Below are 23,441 nucleotides of genomic sequence, written 5' to 3' on the forward strand. Positions count from 1 at the left end.
GCAAATGTAATACCTATTTACAAGACAGGTGACAGGTCCTTGGCTTCGAACTATAGACCAATAAGCCTTACCTCCATAGTGGGAAAATTTATGGAATCAATAATTGCCGAAGCAATTCTTAGTCATCTTGACAGGCACAGATTGATTAATGAATCTCAACACGGTTTACAAAGGGGCGTTCCTGTCTTACGAATTTACTAACTTTTTCACTAAGGTGTCTGAGGAGGTAGATCATGGTAATGAATATGATATTGTGTATATGGACTTCAGTAAGGCTTTCGATAAAGTTCCACACCAGAGGCTATTCAGGAAACTTAAGGCACACGGAATAGGAGGAGAATTTTTTTCTTGGGTAGAGGCATGGCTGACAAATAGGCAGCAGAGAGTTTACATAAATGGGGAGAACTCAGAATGGGGGCACGTCACAAGCGGTGTTCCTCAGGGGTCAGTGTTGGGCCCGTTGTTGTTCACAATTTACATAAAAGACATATATGAGGGAATAAATAGCGACATAAGCAAATTTGCTGATGATACCAAAATAGGCCATCCAATTCATTCAAATGAAGACACTAGAGCACTCCAGGATGATTTGAATAAACCATACCCCCGGCCGGGATTGAACCCGCGGTCATAGAGTCTCAAAACTCCAGCCCGTCGCGTTAGCCACTAGACCAGCTAGCCACAATAAGATTCATCCAACTAGGTATATTTCTACACCATAGAAAGGTTAGCACAGGCACCTCTGTGACCACAAATACCTAGTTGGATGAATCTTATTGTGGCTAGCTGGTCTAGTGGCTAACGCGACGGGCTGGAGTTTTGAGACTCTATGACCGCGGGTTCAATCCCGGCCGGGGGTATGGTTTGTTTGCAATCGTGTCATTACGATTTCTTGAGTCATGATTTGAATAGACTGATGCAATGGTCGGAGAAGTGGCAGATGCAGTTTAATATTGACAAATGCAAAGTTTTAAATGTTGGACAGGTAATTAACCATGCCACATATAAACTAAATAATGTAGATCTTAATACTACTGATTGCGAAAAGGATTTAGGAGTTCTGGTTAGCAGTAATCTAAAACCAAGACAACAGTGCATTAGTGTTCGCAATAAAGCTAACAGAATTCTTGGCTTCATATCTAGAAGTATAAATAATAGAAGTCCTCAGGTTGTTCTTCAACTCTATATATCCTTGGTTAGGCCTCATTTAGACTATGCTGCTCAGTTCTGGTCACCGTATTACAGAATGGATATAAATGCTCTGGAAAACGTACGGAGGAAGATGACAAAGATGATCCCATGTATCAGAAATCTTCCCTATGAGGATAGACTGAGGACCCTGAATCTGCACTCTCTCGAAAGGCGTAGAATAAGGGTGGATATGATCGAGGTGCATAAATGGAAAACAGGAATAAATAAAGGGGATGTTAATAGCGTGCTGAAAATTTCCAGCCAAGACAGGACTCGCAGCAATGGTTTCAAGTTGGAAAAATTCAGATTCAGGAAGGATATAGGAAAGCACTGGTTTGGTAATAGAGTTGTGGATGAGTGGAACATACTCCCGAGTACAGTTATAGAGGCCAGAACGTTGTGTAGCTTTAAAAATAGGCTAGATAAATACATGAGTGGGTGTGGGTGGGTGTGAGTTGGACCTGACTAGCTTGTGCTGCTGGGTCTGGTGCCTTGCTCCTTCCTTGAGTGGAGGTGGCCAGAATGGGTGGGTCATTGGGCTAATCCGGGGGTGGATGGACATGGACCTGCTCCGCATGGGTCAGTAGGCCTGTTGCAGTGTTCCTTCTTTCTTATGTTCTTATGTACTTTTCACACATATTCTTTATTGTTATTTAACTCAAAAACATACTCATCAATCTGTTCCGTTTAATATTTGTCTTGTTTATCAATAAGAAGAATGACACATTATCGCCGCAAAAACTAATTAACTGAATGAATAACTGAATGCAAGTGGCACATAAGCCTTTTTGAATAATTATAATTATATGAAAGTTTTCGATGAATAAACTTTAAAATTGGACAATTATTTTACAAACCTATTAAAATATGTTACTTATGGGAATGACAATGCACGTAATGCGTATCTGCAAGTCGCAAAAAAAAAAAAAAAAAACATATAGGTTGCGTATTCTGATTGAACAATTATAGTTTAAAAATGAATATTTAAATTTTACTTTATAAAGTAAGGAGATTTCATAATAGTTCACCTGTGTCAATAATTTTGTCGATAATTTTATTGGAGTCAAGGCTCATAAGAATCTCTTTATGAACTGCCATCAGTCTGAAAGAATCCAAGTTCACCTTGGAGGTTAGTAGGTTCCTGATCAGTGAATACAGAAAGAGGGAGACGTTGTTTGATTGGTTGGGCTTCCATCAGGATTGGTTTTGGCATCGATATTGACTAAGGAATTGGTTAAAGCAAATAAAAAAGTGGCTAATTTAGTATATTTTAGCAGTTTCTTGGTTAGTTATTAGAGTTGAATTGGGTGTTTCTTTGTTCCATCTTCCTTAAACAAGAATATATAGGAGTTAACTTCTGTTAGAAGATAGTTTATATACTACAAAAATCATTGCAGACCCAGTAACGATCCCTAGGGTATTCCACTTGTTACACTCGCCCATCCTGACGCTTTATATCTTGTTTTCATTCTTTGCTGTATATCATTCATTGCTTCCTTAATCCATACAAAGGCCTCTCCTGTTAACCCACCTCGCTCTTCCAGTCAGTCACGTGGTCTCCTGTGTTACACAGTGTAAATGGCCTTCGCACAGTCCGTGGATATGCAGTACGCTCATTCTTCTCTTTAATCTTTGCCAGTTTTTCAAGATCTCTTAAGCAAGACCAACCATTCTGAGAATTTTTTTTTCATCAAGCTTCATATGTCTGGAAGACAGAGAACCGTGAATTTTATTAAAATATTCTTGTTACACTAGAGCCTATGTAATATTTAATAAAATTATAATTTTGCCTTTGACTTTATTAATCTTTCTGAAGAGTCCTACCCATTCTTCCAGCTGTCTCTATTACTTATCCATGTTATATTTATGCTATATTCATACTATATTCAAACTACACATTAAACAGGGAGAAGAGATTTAATTAGCCATGTTACACGTTTTGTAATTTGGCGAATTAATTAACCTGCATAATTACTTGTAATTTTACAACGGCTAATGTGGGAAAATAAAGCCTAAATTGTATTATTCTTAACTGCAGACGATCATCAACAATAAGACTGGCATGAGGGCTAGGCGCCACTTCTTACGTGAGGCGTGAGTGTGCTGCTACACACACACACACACACACACACACACACACACACACATACACACACACACACACACACACACACACAACAGCAGCAGAAGCAAAGGCTATGAGATGAGAAAAAGAGAGGTATGAGAAGAATTAAACAGAGGCTTCAAAGAGGTCATCACAGAGGTCCCAGGAAGATTCCAGGTGAAGGGAGAGAAAGGAATGAAGAGGAAAATTTAAGAAAACAAGATGTATTTCTGTCTCTGCGCGATCTCAGAGGTATCCCCATACTTCCCAGTGCCTCAGTGCACTGGACTGGAATGGTGCGGAGTGCGGTCTACATTGATAATTCAAGTAAATATTAATATTGAAGATTTGAAGGGAATCAGAAGATACATTCTCAGTCATCATACAGAAACTAATATCTAAATTTCTTCAATAAAAATGGTAAATTAAGATATTACGCAGCCCAAATCGAATCCAAACCTTTGAAAGAGATCAAAATAACGAATATTCAATGTAAGTCAGTAAGTTTAATGTAAGCCTAGTGTACATAACACATAAATGTTTAACAGTGGTCTTGAGGGTACTATTTTAGTAAAATTTAAAATTTTCACCCACTTGGACTAAACTTGTGGAAAATATTGTATATATTTTCCAGAAATACAGTAGTTATATGTAAATAGATGGCCATACTGTATTTAATAAAAATTATGTTATAAAAAATGGGAAACTGCGCCTGTGCAGAAGAGACTCGCCATTGTTGTTTTGAATTGAGTAACAGACGTTAGTTAATAATGTGAAGAATTTTCGTGCTCTAGAGGTAAAATTGGGTTGACACCTCTCAAATAGGAGGCGAAATTGTTGGATATGCATTCCTGCATAACTTGAGATATCAGGTGACTGGACAAGACAGCTCCAGGAACCTCAGATAAGTCTGTTATGTTTGTAACTCTGGCCAGTGTTATTTTCATGTATAGACAGTGAGGTTTTCTGAGTATGATACACCTTGATCTCCAGTCAAATTGGTGAGTGATTTTAAGATATTCTCCTTCTGTTATGTATATGTGTATATATATAATCCTTTTTTAATTTTAATATACAGTCCACAAATTTTTATATTTACCAGCATTTCTGGTGATACATATTTAATTTGTAATTAATAGGTCAAGAGCAACTTGTGGATATGACAGTGGTAGGTATCGAAGGGGGACATTTTTTGCAACCTAGGTGTCCCAAATTCCTACTTGTCTAACTGATAAATAATAGTTATCTTTGTTCATTTACTGTTATGTACATAATGATACATTCAGATAAATGCAATTTTCCACATTTAATTTGCCCGTTGGTCCTTCTTGAACCGGAGGTAATTAGTGAAGTCATTAATTAGTTAATTACTTAATAATTATATGTGAAATGACAGAAGGAGGTGGATGCTAATTTCACAAATTTACTTAATGTGTAGTGGATTATAATTATTACAATATTAATTTTCTGTCTCATAAACACGCTAGATAACAGGGATATCTTGCTACTCCAACTTACATACATCTAGGTTTTTCTCCTTTTTCTACATAGCTCTTGTTCTTCTTTATTTCTTCTATTGTCCATGGGGAAATGGAAAAGAATCTTTCCTCTGTAAGCCATGCGTGTCGTATGAGGCGACTAAAATGCCGGGAGCAATGGGCTAGTAACCCCTTCTCCTGTAGACATTTACTAAAAAAGAGAAGAAGAAAAACTTTATAAAACTGGGATGCTTGAATGTGCGTGGATGTAGTGCGGATGACAAGAAACAGATGATTGCTGATGTTATGAATGAAAAGAAGTTGGATGTCCTGGCCCTAAGCGAAACAAAGCTGAAGGGGGTAGGGGAGTTTCGGTGGGGGGAAATAAATGGGATTAAATCTGGAGTATCTGAGAGAGTTAGAGCAAAGGAAGGGGTAGCAGTAATGTTGAATGATCAGTTATGGAAGGAGAAAAGAGAATATGAATGTGTAAATGCAAGAATTATGTGGATTAAAGTAAAGGTTGGATGCGAGAAGTGGGTCATAATAAGCGTGTATGCACCTGGAGAAGAGAGGAATGCAGAGGAGAGAGAGAGAGATTTTGGGAGATGTTAAGTGAATGTATAGGAGCCTTTGAACCAAGTGAGAGAGTAATTGTGGTAGGGGACCTGAATGCTAAAGTAGGAGAAACTTTTAGAGAGGGTGTGGTAGGTAAGTTTGGGGTGCCAGGTGTAAATGATAATGGGAGCCCTTTGATTGAACTTTGTACAGAAAGGGGTTTAGTTATTGGTAATACATATTTTAAGAAAAAGAGGATAAATAAGTATACAAGATATGATGTAGGGCGACATGACAGTAGTTTGTTGGATTATGTATTGGTAGATAAAAGACTGTTGAGTAGACTTCAGGATGTACATGTTTATAGAGGGGCCACAGATATATCAGATCACTTTCTAGTTGTAGCTACACTGAGAATAAAAGGTAGATGGGATACAAGGAGAATAGAAGCATCAGGGAAGAGAGAGGTGAAGGTTTATAAACTAAAAGAGGAGGCAGTTAGGGTAAGATATAAACAGCTATTGGAGGATAGATGGGCTAATGAGAGCATAGGCAATGGGGTCGAAGAGGTATGGGGTAGGTTTAAAAATGTAGTGTTAGAGTGTTCAGCAGAAGTTTGTGGTTACAGGAAAGTGGGGGCAGGAGGGAAGTGGAGCGATTGGTGGAATGATGATGTAAAGAGAGTAGTAAGGGAGAAAAAGTTAGCATATGAGAAGTTTTTACAAAGTAGAAATGATGCAAGGAGGGAAGAGTATATGGAGAAAAAGAGAGAGGTTAAGTGAGTGGTGAAGCAATGTAAAAAGAGAGCAAATGAGAGAGTGGGTGAGATGTTATCAACAAATTTTGTTGAAAATAAGAAAAAGTTTTGGAGTGAGATTAACAAGTTAAGGAAGCCTGGAGAACAAATGGATTTGTCAGTTAAAAATAGGAGAGGAGAGTTATTAAATGGAGAGTTAGAGGTATTGGGAAGATGGAGGGAATATTTTGAGGAATTGTTAAATGTTGATGAAGATAGGGAAGCTGTGATTTCGTGTATAGGGCAAGGAGGAATAACATCTTGTAGGAGTGAGGAAGAGCCAGCTGTGAGTGTGGGGGAAGTTCGTGAGGCAGTATTATTATTATAATAAAAAAGAAGCGCCAAGCCACAAGGGCTATACAGCGCTGCAGGGCAGGAAGGAAGCGAGGGCATCAGGTGGCAAAAGGGAGGTGGATGAGTAATAGGTTACGGATAACAGCGGAGCAGTGGATGGTGAAAGGGTAAAGGGCAGCAAGATACTGAGCTAGAAAGGGCTGAAGGGAGTGCATAAGGTATCATCATCAGAGTTTGTGGAGTAAATCAGTCGTTGTCAGGAAGTCAATGAGAGAGTCAGGATTAAAGGAGGGTCCATCAGCAAGAAGGGAAGGTAAAGAGAGAGTAGTAGAACGAAGACGGCGTTGGAGGTAAATTCTGCGTGCTCGTTGATAGAGAGGGCAGTCTAACAGAATGTGGCTAATCGATACTGGAACTTGAGACTGCTCGCAGAGAGGTACAGGGTGCCTCTCCATGAGATACCCGTGAGTAAGACGAGTGTGGCCAATGCGAAGACGGGAGAGAGTGGTGTCCCAACCATGGCACTGATGACAAGAAGACGGCCAGTAACCTATACTCGGTTTAATAGAATGAAGTTTGTTACCAAGCAGAGTTGACCAACGTTGTTGCCAATGGGTGCAAAGGTGGGCAGCTATTGTAGCAAAATAGTCCAGAAATGGAACACCTCTATAGGAAATTGGTAGGTCATGTACTGCTGACCGCGCAGCAGTGTCTGCCTGTTCATTGCCCTGTACGTCGACATGACCAGGGACCCAACAAAAAATAATATCTTTATGCTTCATAGAGATACGGCGTAGCCAAAGTTGGATACGGAGAACTAGGGGGTGAGATGTATCAAATTTTCGTATAGCCTGTAGAGCACTAAGGGAGTCTGAGACTACCACAAATGATGACACAGGCATAGATGCAATACGAATAAGTGCTGCAAGAATGGCATACAGTTCAGCAGTAAAAATGCTAGCCGAAGATAGTAAATGCCCCCACGCGACGCTGTCCGGAAACACTGCTGCGAATCTGACGCTGTCTGAAGACTTAGAGCAGTAGGTAAAATGAAAGGGGGTAAGGCAGCCGGGATTGATGGGATAAAGATAGAAATGTTAAAAGCAGGTGGGGATATAGTTTTGGAGTGGTTGGTGCAATTATTTAATAAATGTATGGAAGAGGGTAAGGTACCTAGGGATTGGCAGAGAGCATGCATAGTTCCTTTGTATAAAGGCAAAGGGGACAAAAGAGAGTGCAAAAATTATAGGGGGATAAGTCTGTTGAGTATACCTGGTAAAGTGTATGGCAGAGTTATTATTGAAAGAATCAAGAGTAAGACGGAGAATAGGATAGCAGATGAACAAGGAGGCTTTAGGAAAGGTAGGGGGGTGTGTGGACCAGGTGTTAACAGTGAAACATATAAGTGAACAGTATTTAGATAAGGCTAAAGAGGTCTTTGTGGCATTTATGGATTTGGAAAAGGCATATGACAGGGTGGATAGGGGGGCAATGTGGCAGATGTTGCAGGTGTATGGTGTAGGAGGTAGGTTACTGAAAGCAGTGAAGAGTTTTTACGAGGATAGTGAGGCTCAAGTTAGAGTATGTAGGAAAGAGGGAAATTATTTCCCAGTAAAAGTAGGCCTTAGGCAAGGATGTGTGATGTCACCGTGGTTCTTTAATATATTTATAGATGGGGTTGTAAGAGAAGTAAATGCGAGGGTCTTGGCAAGAGGCGTGGAGTTAAAAGATAAAGAATCACACATAAAGTGGGAGTTGTCACAGTTGCTCTTTGCTGATGACACTGTGCTCTTGGGAGATTCTGAAGAGAAGTTGCAGAGATTGGTGGATGAATTTGGTAGGGTGTGCAAAAGAAGAAAATTAAAAGTGAATACAGGAAAGAGTAAGGTTATGAGGATAACAAAAAGATTAGGTGATGAAAGATTGGATATCAGATTGGAGGGAGACAGTATGGAGGAGGTGAATGTATTCAGATATTTGGAAGTGGACGTGTCAGCGGATGGGTCTATGAAGGATGAGGTGAATCATAGAATTGATGAGGGGATAAGGGTGAGTGGTGCACTTAGGAGTCTGTGGAGACAAAGAACTTTGTCCTTGGAGGCAAAGAGGAGAATGTATGAGAGTATAGTTTTACCAACACTCTTATATGGGTGTGAAGCATGGGTGATGAATGTTGCAGCGAGGAGAAGGCTGGAGGCAGTGGAGATGTCATGCCTGAGGGCAATGTGTGGTGTGCGAATATAATGCAGAGAATTCGTAGTTTGGAAGTTAGGAGGAGGTGCGGGATTACCAAAACTGTTGTCCAGAGGGCTGAGGAAGGGTTGTTGAGGTGGTTCGGACATGTAGAGAGAATGGAGCAAAACAGAATGACTTCAAGAGTGTATCAGTCTGTAGTGGAAGGAAGGCGGGGTAGGGGTCGGCCTAGGAAAGGTTGGAGGGAGGGAGTAAAGGAGGTTTTGTGTGTGAGGGGCTTGGACTTTCAGCAGGCGTACGTGAGCATGTTTGATAGGAGTGAATGAAGACGAATGATTTTTAATACTTGACGTGCTGTTGGAGTGTGAGCAAAGTAACATTTATGAAGGGGTTCAGGGAAACCGGCAGGCCGGACTTGAGTCCTGGAGATGGGAAGTACAGTGCCTGCACTCTGAAGGAGGGGTGTTAATGTTGCAGTTTAAAAACTGTAGTGTAAAGCACCCTTCTGGCAAGACAGTGATGGAGTGAATGATGGTGAAAGTTTTTCTTTTTCGGGCCACCCTGCCTTGGTGGGAATCGGCCAGTGTGATAATAAAAAAAATAATTTGATAAGACAATTCTGGCCAAGATTTATATCAGTGTATGTGTAATTGATAAGCCAAGTGTAGTTAATTATATTAATGCCAAATTCTGGCAAGGATTTATATTAATTTGTATAAAATTAATTTTGATAAGCCATGTCTGGCTAAAGATTATATTGTGTATAATATTAATTTTGCTATGCCAAATTCTGGCTAAGATTTATATCAGTACATGTGTAATTGCTAAGCTCAAGTATAGCTAACAGTATTAATGTACATTTAAAATTTATATAATTTTCTTACATGTGTAGTTACTAAGCTCAAGTGTAGCTAACATTATCAATGTGTATTTAAAATTTATATTACAATTTTCTTACATGTAATTGCAAAGCTCAAGTGCAGCTAGGATTTATTCAAAGGTAAGTTGTATCAGTGTTGTAAGTTGTAATCAGTGTTATTAATTAAGTTGAATTTAATACATTGCATCATGGCTGAAAATGAGGAAATTAATATAGAAGACAAACATATGGAATATAGAGCAAAGAAAGCATCACTGCAAGCTAGAAAAAGGCAAGTAACAAAAGCATACAATAAATGTTTGGAATTAATGAATCAAGAAACTGTGAAATCTGATGATTTAAAATTGTATTTAGATGGTTTAGGTAATAGATATGATTCATACAAATTATATTACAACAAATATGAAGGAGATTTGCTAGTAAACTGTGTAGATGAGACTGAAGTAGATCTTATGATTAATCAGTATTATGAATTAGAGGAAAATATTCTTTCTTGTAAAAGTCAGGCCTTGAATAAATTAAAATGTTTAAACCAGGCAGTTAATCAGTCTGCTCCAACAAATAATATGTCTTTGCCAAAACTCCCAGAATTATGTTTACCTGTATTTAATTCTGGAGAAAATTGGGAGGAATTTTGGTCAATTTTTAAAGCAGCTGTGCATGACAGGAGTGACCTAGCCTGTGTAACTAAATTATTTTACAGGTAAGAGGAGATGCTCACATACTCATACAAGCCTTTCCCAATGTAGATGACTCTTACAAGGAAGCAGTTGACTTGTTGAAAGTCACTTATGGTAATATAGAACAAAGTAGGTTGGATCTAGTGAATATCATTGTTAATTTAAAATCTCCAGATCACACTTACAAAGGTTTACAGGAGTTTAGAGTTAAACTGGAAAGCACTCTCAAACTTTAAGTAATAAATATAATCTGAAGGAATCAGACTGTTTATTGAGTGCCATAGTACAGAATAAATTAAGCTGTAAAACACTTGAATGACTCTCGAACAAGTATCACAAGAGTTATTTTGGTCTGGAAGAAATAAGACTAGGTCTACAAGAATTAATTGTGCAGTTGCAGACCAGCCAACTAACTCATTTTAAAGATACAACACATAATAACTCTGAGGTATCTGTCAAGTTTCACAAAGGGAAAAATTATCCCAATGGTAATAATCAAAATTCATTTCCTAAAAATAGTTGCATAGGTGCATATCAAGTAGCAGGAATCAGAAATAATGATTCTCCACACGGTAAGAGGAATAAGTACCCTCCTAAGAGTAGCCCAGTTAATAAGAAACCAGTCAAAGAAAAGAGAGATTGTCTTTTCTGCAAGGGTACTCATTTTTCTAAGAGTTGCAATGCATACAATTCATGGAATGATAAAGTTGAAAGATTGGAGGAACTTGACAGATGTATCAGGTGTTTAGGTAATCACAATGTAAAGGATTGTCATACCAAATTAAACAACTGTTATCAATGTCACAAAGGAAGACACCATATAGTCATGTGTAAAGGTCTATATGATAATGTTGACAATAATGATAATGTTGACAATCCTGACACAACAGTAGCTAATGTAAAAATTGCTGCTAATGTTAATAATGATGGTTTTGCTGAAGTAGCCTTACCTGTGTTACAGGTAAAAATTGATGATAAAAGGCATAAATCAAAAAATGTAAATGCATTATTGGACCAGGAATCCCAGCGTACTTTCATAAAACGTAAATATCTTGATGGTATAAAAGTACAGATGGGAGATCCCACAACTTTAAAATTATTTGGTTTTCTCTCAGATAAAAGAGCTGAATTGTATGACACTGTTTATGTAACTGTCAGGTTGGGCAATGAGAAAAAACGTGTTAATGCAGTAATTGTAGATAGACTTCCAGAGAAAATAAGTACAGTAGGGCTTAGTAAAGCTACAGAAAGACTTTCACATAATGTAAATTTAGCACCTTCTGGTGTAAGTGATTATTCTATAGGCCCAATAAATATTTGATAGGTAGTGACTATTATGCCTCCTTTGTAAAGGGTATGGTAAAGAAATGTGGTGTCACCCTTTTGCAGACTGCAGGAGGCCATGTAATGTATGGTAGGATTCCTCGTAATAATAATTCATGACTAGAGGAAATTACAAATACCATAACTGTGTGTCTTACTCATGAAATCGTACCCCAGTATAATTCTTCCATAGAGGATGGTGTTGAGCCAGTGCATAAATTGTGGGAATTAGACAGCATTGGAATAAATGTAAATGAAGAAAGTCCAGACGATTCTTTTACTCAGGATCAATACCTGAGAGATGTAAAATTTGAATCTGGACAATACTGGGTACGACTTCCGTGGAGACTGAACCATCCAGAATTGCCCACTAATTACAGAATGGCATATGGACAATTAATGGCTCAGCTCCGCGAACTGAGTAAGACACCAGAATTGTTAACTGCCTATAATGATATAATTGCTGAGCAGTTAATTAATAAATTTATAGAAGAGGTACCTCCTGAGCAAGCCAAAATTTATGGTCACTATTTGCCACATCACAGAGTGAAGAAAGATTCTAAGACCACTCCTTTGAGGATTGTGTTTAATTGTAGTGCCAGGAGTAACAAAAATGTACCTAGTTTAAATGACTGTTTGATGACAGGTCCGTCGTTGACGGAAAAATTAGGAGATATCTTTTTAAATTTCAGAGTGAAGCATTATGCCTTTATGGCTGACATAAGTAAAGCTTTCCTAAGAGTGGGTTTACAAAAGGCTGACAGGGATTGTACCCACTTCTTATGGCCTGAGAATCCTAGTGACCCACTTAGAACCTCTGAAAACCTTTCGCTTTAGGAGCGTATTATTTGATGCCACATCCAGTTCATTCCTACTTCAAACGACGATAAATGCACACCTTAAACGTATGGAAAGTCCACTGAGTAGAGTAATGAGCAAACAATTTTATGTGGACAATTTCCTGGGTGTGACGTCAACTGAAGAGGAACTGTTAATGACTTATGGAGAGGCTAATAAAATAATGCAAAGTGCAAATATGCCTCTGAGGGAATGGAATAGTAATTCGTCCAAATTAAAGGACAAAATAAGTAAAGATTTCCCTGGAGATGAAGTGCAAAAATGTAGTAATGTATTGGGTTTAACTTGGGATACTGAGAGAGATTTGTTAATGTTAAAACCTAATAATTACAGTATACCCAATAAATTAACTAAGAGTTTTGCTTGCTGAAGTTTCCAAATGTTTTGATCCACTAGGTTTAGTGTCACCCCTTACTATAAGAGGGAAATTATTAATTCAGGAAGCATGGAAACTTAAATGTGCTTGGGATGAAATTCTACCTGAGGAATTCATTAACAGGTGGGATGAATTAATTGGTGATTATGAGAAAATTCCAATGTTGGAGTTCCCACGCCAGGTGGCCAATCCAAATGGGAAAAATGTACTCCACATTTTTTGTGATGCTTCAAAATTGGCATATGGAGCAGTTGCTTACCTTCAATGTAATAGTGTTATTTCTCTTGTTATGTCTAAGGCTAAAGTGTCTCCAATTAAATCACGTACCTTGCCTCAGTTGGAATTAACAGCCATTTATGTAGGTGTCAAATTAGCTAATTATATAAGAAATAAGTTGCAGGAGATAAATATTAGCGACACTGTAATTTGGTCTGATAATGAGGTATCCTTACAATGGATTCGTAATGGAAACAGTAAAATTGTGTACGTACAAAACAGAGTCGGTGAAATTAATCAGATGCAAGAGAAGTATAATAGTTTGGGTCAGCATATGTTAGCCTTTAATCATATACCTGGTGAGGAGAATCCAGCTGATTTCTTGTCTCGAGGTTTACCTTATGCTAAATTTGTAAATGCTGTATCATGGTTTAAAGGACCGAGCTGGTTGGTAAATAAAGCTAATTGGCCTGTACAAAAGATTAAATTGATGATGGAAAGAAAAATTGTGAAAGGTTCCATAATAGAGAAATTGGGTCTGTATTTAGAGAACAATGTAATTAGGTGCAGAGGTAGGTTACAATATGCTGAATTGGGTGATTATGCTAAACACCCTATCTTACTGCCCAAAACTCATCATCTAACAAATTTAATTGTTCTAAATGCCCATAAAAATGTAATGCATGGTGGGGTACAAGATACTTGTGTAATATGTCACCGTGTGTATGCCAGATCCTATATGTACCCAGGTCCTCCACCATTGCCAATTGAGCAATTTGAGTCATTTAGCAACGAACTCCACCCAGCCACAGTGTGGAAAATACTGTATATATTTTCCAGAAATGCAGTAGTTATATGTAAATAGATGGCCATACTGTATTTAACAAAAATTATGTTATAAAAAAATGGGAAACTGCGCCTGTGCAGAAGAGACTCGCCATTGTTGTTTTGAACTGAGTAACAGACGTTAGTTAATAATGTGAAGAATTTTCGTGCTCTAGAGGTAAAATTGGGTTGACACCTCTCAAATAGGAGGCGAAATTGTTGGATATGCATTCCTGCATAACTTGAGATATCAGGCGACTGGACAAGACAGTTTCAGGAACCTCAGATAAGTCTGTTATGTTTGTAACTCTGGCCAGTGTTATTTTCATGTATAGACAGTGAGGTTTTCTGAGTATGATACACCTTGATCTCCAGTCAAATTGGTGAGTGATTTTAAGATATTCTCCTTCTGTTATGTATATATGTATATATATAATCCTTTTTTAATTTTAATATACAGTCCACAAATTTATATATTTACCAGCATTTCTGGTGATACATATTTAATTTGTAATTAATAGGTCCAGAGCAACTTGTGGATATGACAGTGGTAGGTATCGAAGGGGGACATTTTTTGCAACCTAGGTGTCCCAAATTCCTACTTGTCTAACTGATAAATAATAATTATCTTTATTCGTTTACTGTTATGTACATAATGATACATTCAGATAAATGCAATTTTTCACAAAACTTATGGGTATCCTCATTATAGACTGCATCGTCAATAATATTTTGAAGCCAATCAGAAGAAGCATTCTTTACTTATTAAATAAAAATAATATCAATGTGGATTTTTTTTACATAATTTCCTAAATGTAGAACATATGAATGAATAATACAATAATTTTATAATAAAATATGATGCTGTTTAGACCCATCAAGAAATCTCGAGGGAAATAGGGGAGGGGGAACAACCAGTAGAGACACCAGGGAGGGACGTCATATTGAATTTAATGTGTGGACACTGGTCTTAATTGTGCATTGTAATCAGGCATTCTCAGAGGCCAAAATGATGTGTTTCGGTCTGAATTTGTAATAGGAACCCGTGTTAATGTCCCCTGCTGAAGAATTGGGACAGGAAATTTGCTGGACCTCAAGAATTGTGTGTGGGGACGAAGAAAACAGAGGACAACAATTCTCCTAGAAGCACCCCTCAGGTAAATGATGCCTACCCATAATGTAAAGTAGTTTTTACATTGGCCTTCATAAATTCTAGCTGCCAGGTGTAAGATTAGAGCGTGTTGCATCAGCATTAAGCGTCTTCTAGTAATTAAATGGTGAGTGTTAATATAAAAATTTCTCCTTTTAATAATTTTAGGTATGGTGTTTTAATAATTACAGAGAGTGTCAATTAGAAATTTTACTCTATCTCTGTATGTATTAGTGTTCCCATTAATCATTTCTGGAGATCAAGTCCTGAAATTGTCATACAGTCCACTAAATTTTAATTTTACCATAGTAGCGGGTTTTAATTTTATAATTATTAATTTAATGTTAAGTCTAGCTTTTTGTGAGAGTGGTGAAGAAGTGGGCAGTCGAAGGATGTGCAGTCCAGCGATCTACTGTGACTAAGTCCCACTTACCTTACCCAAATTATTTGCAGGTGATTTGCTCACATAATAATAATAATAATAATAATAATAATAATAATAATAATAATAATAATAATAATAATAATAATAATAATAATAATAATTTTTCACAATCACTATTTATTTAACAAAACTGGCAACTTGGGACTGCCAGCATCCTGGAATACCTCGAATAACTTCCAAAACCCTCAGTGCCGTAGCTTCAGAAGCTCAGAAAAAGTGTTAAAAAATACGACGATGGCAGAGAGTGAAATTCAGATGTGTAAGTGAACATTTGGCGATTTGTGTGGATAATAATGAATTTCTTATTCAAATTAAATCAAGTTAAATAAATTTCAGTTTACTGCATCAGAATGGCGGTAATATATAACAGCCGGTGCATCTCAGGGCCAAGATAAGTTTCCTTTTCATGAAGGCAAACTTATTGATGCTGTGGAAATTTTTTAGAATCCTCCTAATTCAGCATGTGTAAATATGAATAATATAATAATTGTGTATTAAAATGTGATGCTGATTCGACCCTTCAAGAAATTTTGTGCGAAGAAGGCTGTGCAGCGGCCGTGGAGTGATACAGGGGAGGAGACGCAATAGTGAAAATACATGTGAGCACTGGTCTGTTACTGGTGTAAAGTAATCTGGCATCATTATTCGTCGCTCGCCCTCCATGGAGTGCAGACATGCGCTTAACAGATGCTGCTCCTGCTCCATCTTGACACCTGGTGGCAGGTTTTGTCAGTACAACAACAATGGCGACTGCTGTTTACCGGCGAGTCAATACCGTGTGTGTGTGTTGATATCATTCGATAATCCCTCACCCTGTACTCTCACCCTTTGGTACCAAAACGACAATTGCTTGCAACTCCCCCAACTCACCCCGCTCTTTCATGACATTAAACAATTTCACTAAAAAATCCTTCAGTACACCCTAATGCTGTATATAAAAGTTGCTAGGCAGACCATCTATTCCCAGCGCCTTACCCCGAATCATGCCCATTAATGCCGTCCACACCTCCTCCTCTACGATATTCCCCTGTAACATTTCCCTGTTGTCCCTGTCAAGCACACACTGCACCCAATCTCCTGTCTCCCTTAATGTCCCCTTACACCCTCACTTCTTATATATGCACTAAGCCAAGCATCTACATACCCCCCATCCCCTCCATTGTAACCAGCTCTTGCCCCTCCCTATACTCCTCCATTTCCTCGTGGACCTGCAATTCTACCATTTCCATAGCAATGTGCCGATGCGCCTGCCCTCGCAGGACACACACCAACAGCCTATCACCCATATCACCTCTAACCCCCCTAAAACCCTTACCAAATCGAACCTTTCATTTTGCAATTCCCTGAGTCTATTCTTCAATCTCTCTATGTCTGCCACTGGAGCTCCCACCCCTCCTCCTCCTCTTGCATAACACTCTCTTAACTGCCCCTCAAGATACCTAATAAGCCCATAAGCCAGCTGGTTCTCATGCCTCCCTTGGCGTACATAGAATTCTCGAATCCTCGTCTTCACCGTCGTATCCCACCAACTCAGCACATCCCCCTCCATGCTCACCCCTTCCCATAACCTTTCCCACAAACTCGCAAATAAGACCCTCCCCTCAACATCTTTAAGTAACCAAATATTCAATTTCCAATAGCTCTTATACCTGTTCGGCAATCCCTCCCATCCCAATTCCACTAAAACACCTCTGTGATCTGAAAAGACCACATCCAAGACACTCTCTGTACCACTGCTTTTCTCATCACGTATAGACTGTCCAGCCTTGCCGCATACCCCTGCCCCACAAAAGTGTGCTCCACCTCCCATGCTGCACCCCCCACATCCACCAACCCCACCCCAGTTAACAGCTCCCTCAAAATGCCGGAACAATATCCTGCCCCCCTAGGTTCCACATCCCTATGATGGATCAGACAATTCCAGTCTCCTCCCACCACAGCTACTGCCAGAAGCGACCTCAGGTGGTATACCAACTCATCACATTTGTATATCATATGTTTATTTCCTACATGTTCTCTGTCCCCCATGAGTGACCAGTACTTGTGCAGTGCAAGTGGGTAATACGCATACATACATTGCATAGGGACATTGTTAACGAATAGGTATCATCATCTCCATCTAACCATTCACCTTCGTCTGATGCACGTACTCTGTGCTGTATGCCTTAAAGTCGTTCCTAAGTAAACACTCTTTGACTTGAAAGGAGAGATATTTAATTGATCCCAGTTTATTTCTTGGATGAGTCCACAAGTCTAACTGTTACTTGATTATTGATGTGTAGCACCTGATCTTGGATGGAGTGGGTAAGAGAGGGAGGGGGCAGCAAATGTCTTAACTCCAGGACTAGTCTTGTTGCAAACCATCGCACTTTCTCTAATTTCTTGATGTGCTTGACCAGATGTGGATTCCAGATTGGTGCTGCATACCCCAGTATGGGCCTGGCATACACAGTGTACAGAGTCTTTGAACGACTCTGTACACACAGGTGTACAGTGAAGTGTTGGTAGGCTATTCTTAGGTTTACCAGGTGCCCATATGCTGTGGCAATTATTTGGTTGATGTGTGCCTCAGAAGATGTGCTTGGCATTATGCTCACCCCAAGATCCTTTCCCATGAGTGAGGTTTCTAGTTTTGGCCCCCTAGACTGTACTCTGTCTGCGGTCTTCTTTGCCCTTCCCTGATCTTAATGACTTTACACTTGGTGGGGTTAAACTTTAGAAGCCAGTTGCTGGACCAGGCTTACAGCCTGTCCAGATCCCTTTGTAATCCTGCCTGATCCCCATCTGATTGAATTCTCAACATTAGCTTTACATTGTTTGCAGACAGAGACACTTCTGAGTCTATCCCTACCGTCATGTCATTCACATATACCAGAAACAGCACTGGTCCTAGGACTGACCCCTGAAAAGCTCCATTCGTCACAGGAGCCCACTCTGACACCTCGTCACATGACTCGTTGTTGCCTACCTGTCAGGTATTCTCTGATCCTTTGCAGTGCCTTCACTGTTATACCTGCCAGATCCTCCAGCTTTTGCAGTAATCTCTCGTGTAAAATCGTGTCAAAATCTTTCTTCCAGTCCATTAAAAATGCAATCTACTCACCCCCTTCTCTTTCTCTTCTCTTACTGCTATCACCTTGTCGTAAAACTCCAGTAGGTTTGTGACACAGGATTTCCCCTTCCCTGAAACCAAGCTGGTTGTCATGAATAATCTTATTGCTTTCTAGGTGTTGCACCACTCTTCTGATAAGCTTCTCCATGGCTCTGCAAACTATATATGTTAGTGACACTGGTCTGTAGTTTAATGCTTTGTGTAAATCTCCTTTCTGAAAAACTGGAACTACATTTGCTGACTTCCACATCTCAGGTAGTCGCCCTGTTTCGTAAGATGTGTTGAAAATTGTCGTTAGTGGCACACAGAGCACCTCCGCTCCCTCTATTAGGACCCATGGAGAGATGCTGTCCAGCCCCATCGCCTTTGAGGTATCTAGTTTGCTTAGCAGCCTCTTTACCTTCTCCTCGGTTGTATGTATCGTGTCCAACACTTGATGGTGTACCCCACCACTCTGGTCTGATGTGCTTTCTGTCTCCACAATAAGCAGTGCCCTAAATCCCATGTTGATCTCTTCACTTACTTTCCAGTCGTTTCTTGTGTTCTTCCCTCCTTCCTTTCTCAGTCTGAGTACTTGGTCCTTGACTGTTGTTTTCCTCCTGATGTGACTGTACAACAGCTTCAGGTCAGACTTGGCTTTCGCTGCTATGTCATTTTCGGATTGCCACTAGGCCTCCCTTCTTATCTATGCACATTCATTTCTGGCTCTTCGACTAATTTCCTTATTTTCTTGGGTCCTTTGCTTTCTATACTTTTTCCATTCTCTAGCACACCTCGGTTTGGCCTCTTGACATTTTTGGGTGAATCAAGGGCTCATTCTGGCCTTCCCATTATTCCTGTTGCCCTTGGGTATGAACCTTTCCATCATTTCATTTACTGATTGTCCTGCCAGCTCCCTTTCCCACTGAACCTCATGTAGGAAATTTCTTATGCCTGTGTAGTCCTCTCTTTTGTAGTCTGGCTTCACTTGTCTTGCCCTTCCTGATTCCCTCTCCACTTGTAACTCTATTATGTACATGAAATTCAGGACCACGTGATCACTAGCTCCAAGGGGCCTTTCAATGTGTGATGTCTTCACTGTCAGAACTAGTCAAGGCGAATAAATACTAGGTCCAGTCTTGCTGGTTCGTCCTCTCCTCTCTGGTAGTGTCCCTAATGTATTGATGCATGAGATTTTCCAGTGCCACCTCCATCATCTTAGCCCTCCATGTTTCTGGTCCCCCATGTAGCTCCAAGTTTTCCCTGTCAATTTTCTTGACTGAAATCACCTACAACTAGTAGCCTTGCCCTGCCCACATGGGCCCTCCTTGCCACTTCAGTCATTGTGTCCACCATTGCTCTGTTACTCTCATCATATTCTTGTCTTGGCCTCCTGCTATTCTGTGATGGGTTATGCAACACTGCAATTACCGCCTTGGGACCTCCTTTCTTTAGTATTCCTATTATGCAGTTCCTTGTTTCTGCTCTGTCTCCTCTTTCCAACGCCTCAAACTTCCACTGGTTTTTAATGAGCAGTGCAACTCTTCCGCCCCCTCTATTTCTTCTGTCTTTCCTCAGGATCTGATATACAGTTAGAAAAATGGCATCTGTTATCATTCCTGTGAGCCTGGTTTTCGTGAGAGCTATGATGTCTGGTGATGTTTCTGTGATTCTTTCGTGCCACTCCTCCAATTTAATCATTATTCCAACAGCATTGGTATACCATACCTTCAGTTTCTTCTCCAACACTGTATTCCGAGGGGATTGTGGGGCTGGGGAATGGGAGACTGGGCATGGTGCTATGGTAGTCTACTGCATAGTTTGCGGTGGGGGGCTGTGAGTGTGGAGTGTGATTTGTATTGGGATAATATGTTTGGTTGTGGGGTTCTGTGGGTGTTTGTACTTGCTGCTTCACTCGATACTGGTTGTCCCTTATTGACTCGAGCCATATCTCTCTTGCCCCTCTCGTCTTTGTGTCCTATCAGCTTCTGTCTTTCTGTTCTTGTTTTGTTGTGATCCAGGTACACCCTCTAGTATGATGCTGATTCCTTTAGCTGTGGTTTATGCTGCAGGATCCTGTTCAAAACCATTTCTGTCTTGAAAATCAATTTAACTGGCCGATTTCTTCCCCTTGTGTACAGCCCTATTCTCTGAAAATTTAACAGCTCAGTCATGTTCACCTCTCCTGTTTGATGATATTTTCAATCTCTTTCTCTGCTGTCTTTCATCATATGTCCTCCCTTCGCTCTTCTGAACCCCATGGATGAAGATTAACCACTCCTTCTACCATTGTCTTTCCCTCCGCATCTCTGGGTCCCATTTAAACATAGCTATTGCTTCCCTTATCATTTCCTGGATCTCCCGCTGCCTAACATCATGCCCTTTTCACTCCACATTTCCTGTGTCCTGATGGAATCTCAACATAGGTCTTGTCTAATTCCTTTCCTTTGGGGCCCCTTGTTGAATATTGGTGTACTTGTTCCAGATGTGTGTGTGAGTAAGTCTGGCTTTATTCACACTCACTACAAAAAATTAAAGTTTTAAAAATTTTTTGAGTAACCTGTGTGTAAATTAATTTAGGATAACCCAAGAAAATCAGACATTGACTTATTTCCATTGTGGTTCTTGTGTCACATGATTATCAGTTACTGGACTATTACATACATGACTATCAGATATATGTCTATCAGTTACACGACTATCAATTACTGGACTATCCGTTACTGGACTATCAGTTACATGACTATCAGTTACATGACTTTCAATTACATGACTATCAATTACATTACTATCAGTTATTGGACAATCAGATACACGACTATCAATTGCATGACTATCGGTTAAATGACTATCAGTTACATGACTCAGATACTGGACTAGCAGTTACATGACTATCAGTTACTGGACAGTTACATGGCTATCAGTTACATAACTCAGTTAATGGACATAGCTATCAGTTACATGACTATCTGTTACTGGATTATAAGTTACATGACTATCAGTTACTGGATTATCAGTTACATAACTATCAGTTACATGACTCAGTTACTGGACACAACTATCAGTTACTGGACTATCAATTACATGACTATCAGTTACTGGACTATCAATTACATGACTATCAGTTACTGGACTATCAATTACATGACTATCAGTTACTGGACTATCAATTACATGACTATCAGTTACTTACATACACTATCAGTTACTTACATGACTCTAATTACTGGACTATCAATTACATGACTATCAGTTACTGGACTATCAATTACATGACTATAAGTTACTGGACTATCAATTACATGACTATCAGTTACTGGACTATCAATTACATGACTATTAGTTATGTGCAACCAAAGTTTTATCTTAGAGCCCAACATGATGCCTTAAGCTGTATTGATAACTTAGCCACACAGAATACTCTTTCACGAATTATTTACGTTGATGGTTCCGTACACCAATCCACTGGTGCAGCAGGCAGTGCTGCTGCTGTCGTACAGAGTGATGGCTCTCATAAAGAAATTGGAGCACGCATCAATAACTGGGCCTCTACCCTTCAAACAGAACTGTTTGCCATACTCCTTGCACTCAAATGTGTCCATGTATCTAAGGTTGACACTTTAATTGTAACTGATTCTCTGTCATCCATAAATGCTCTCAACTCATTAAGTATAAATTGTGGCATGCTTGTGTCAGAAGCCAGACACAGGTATGGTAAGATTGTGGACAGTGGAGTCAAAGTGCACATGCTGTGGATTTCATCTGAAATTGGTCTCCAGATGCATGATAGAAATGATGAATTGGCTGAGCTGTATGCTTTCAAAGAGGGGGTAGATTGCAATCTTGGGTTGTCAGTTAGGAGTTTGAGAACAATAATACGAAAAGAACTTCAACTGAACTTTATTGACTTAAGACTTAGGGAGATTGACACAAGTCAATCCGTCTATCATCATTCCATCATGCAGGAGGAGCCACATGTCAATGGTGCATCCAACAAAATAAGCAAACTCTTGGATGTCACTACTGCCCGGCTCCGCTGGGTAACAAGTATCTTTGACAGGTTTAAATCGCCACCACCAGATGTAGACCAAACGAAATGTAAACTTTGCCAGATGGACTATTGTCACACCCTGCGTCATTATGTACTGGAGTGCGATAAAATTAATGAATTTAGAGACAACTCACTCAGAAATGTTCAAGAAATGGCAAAGTATTTTATCCACAGTGGTATATTACCACGTGTGTTAGTTTGTGTGTGTGTGTGTGTGTGTGTGTGTGTGTGTGTGTGTGTGTGTGTGTGTGTGTGTGTGTGTGTCCGTGTCCGTGCTTGTGCGTGTGTCTGTGCTTGCGCCCTCGTGTGTATGCGTGCGATCGTGTAGGTGTATGACCCACTTAATTTGTGTTTATAACTCATTACAATAGTGACCGGGTGTGGACGGGTCAGTGGCTCATTACTTCGTAATTTGTTCATGATTGTAACTATGTATAGGAGTGTAGATGGTTCATTACCTTTGTAACTTGCCATGATTGTGACCAGATCTACCTGGAGTTCATTACTTTTGCAACTAGTTCAGCTATCATAACTTTGGAGTCCAGTCCCTGGACCAATTATGTACCTCTGTAATCTTTTGACTACCGCCCACAAGATGGGTATGGGGTGCATAATAAACATATCAAACTTACAGTTATTGAACTATCAGTTACATGACTGTCAATTACATGACTATAAGTTACATGACTACCAGTTACATGACTATCAATTACATGACTATCAGTTACTGGACTATCAATTACATGACTATCAGTTACATGACTATCAATTACATGGCTATCAATTACATGAACATCAGTAACATGACTATCAGTTACATGACTATCAGTTACATGACTATCAATTACATAACTATCAGTCACAAGACTATCAGTTACATGATTATCAATTACATGACTATCAGTTACATGACTATTAATTACATGACTATC

The 23,441-nt window shown here is 39.4% G+C and overlaps 1 protein-coding gene across 2 annotated transcripts in view; it reads left to right on the forward strand.

The window, feature by feature from the left end:
* Positions 1–14,557, forward strand: part of LOC128685954 (uncharacterized) — a 39,014-nt gene extending 24,457 nt beyond the window's left edge. For both annotated transcript variants that reach the window (XM_070083392.1, XM_070083391.1), the window contains one exon: positions 3,230–14,557. In XM_070083392.1, coding sequence (XP_069939493.1) covers positions 3,230–3,289 — 60 coding nt within the window. In that variant the 3' untranslated portion in view covers positions 3,290–14,557. The remainder of the gene's footprint in view (positions 1–3,229) is intronic.
* Positions 14,558–23,441: the final 8,884 nt, after the last annotated feature.

This window comes from Cherax quadricarinatus, chromosome 9 (assembly GCF_038502225.1).
Source record: "Cherax quadricarinatus isolate ZL_2023a chromosome 9, ASM3850222v1, whole genome shotgun sequence".
Classification (NCBI taxonomy): Eukaryota; Metazoa; Arthropoda; class Malacostraca; order Decapoda; family Parastacidae; genus Cherax; species Cherax quadricarinatus.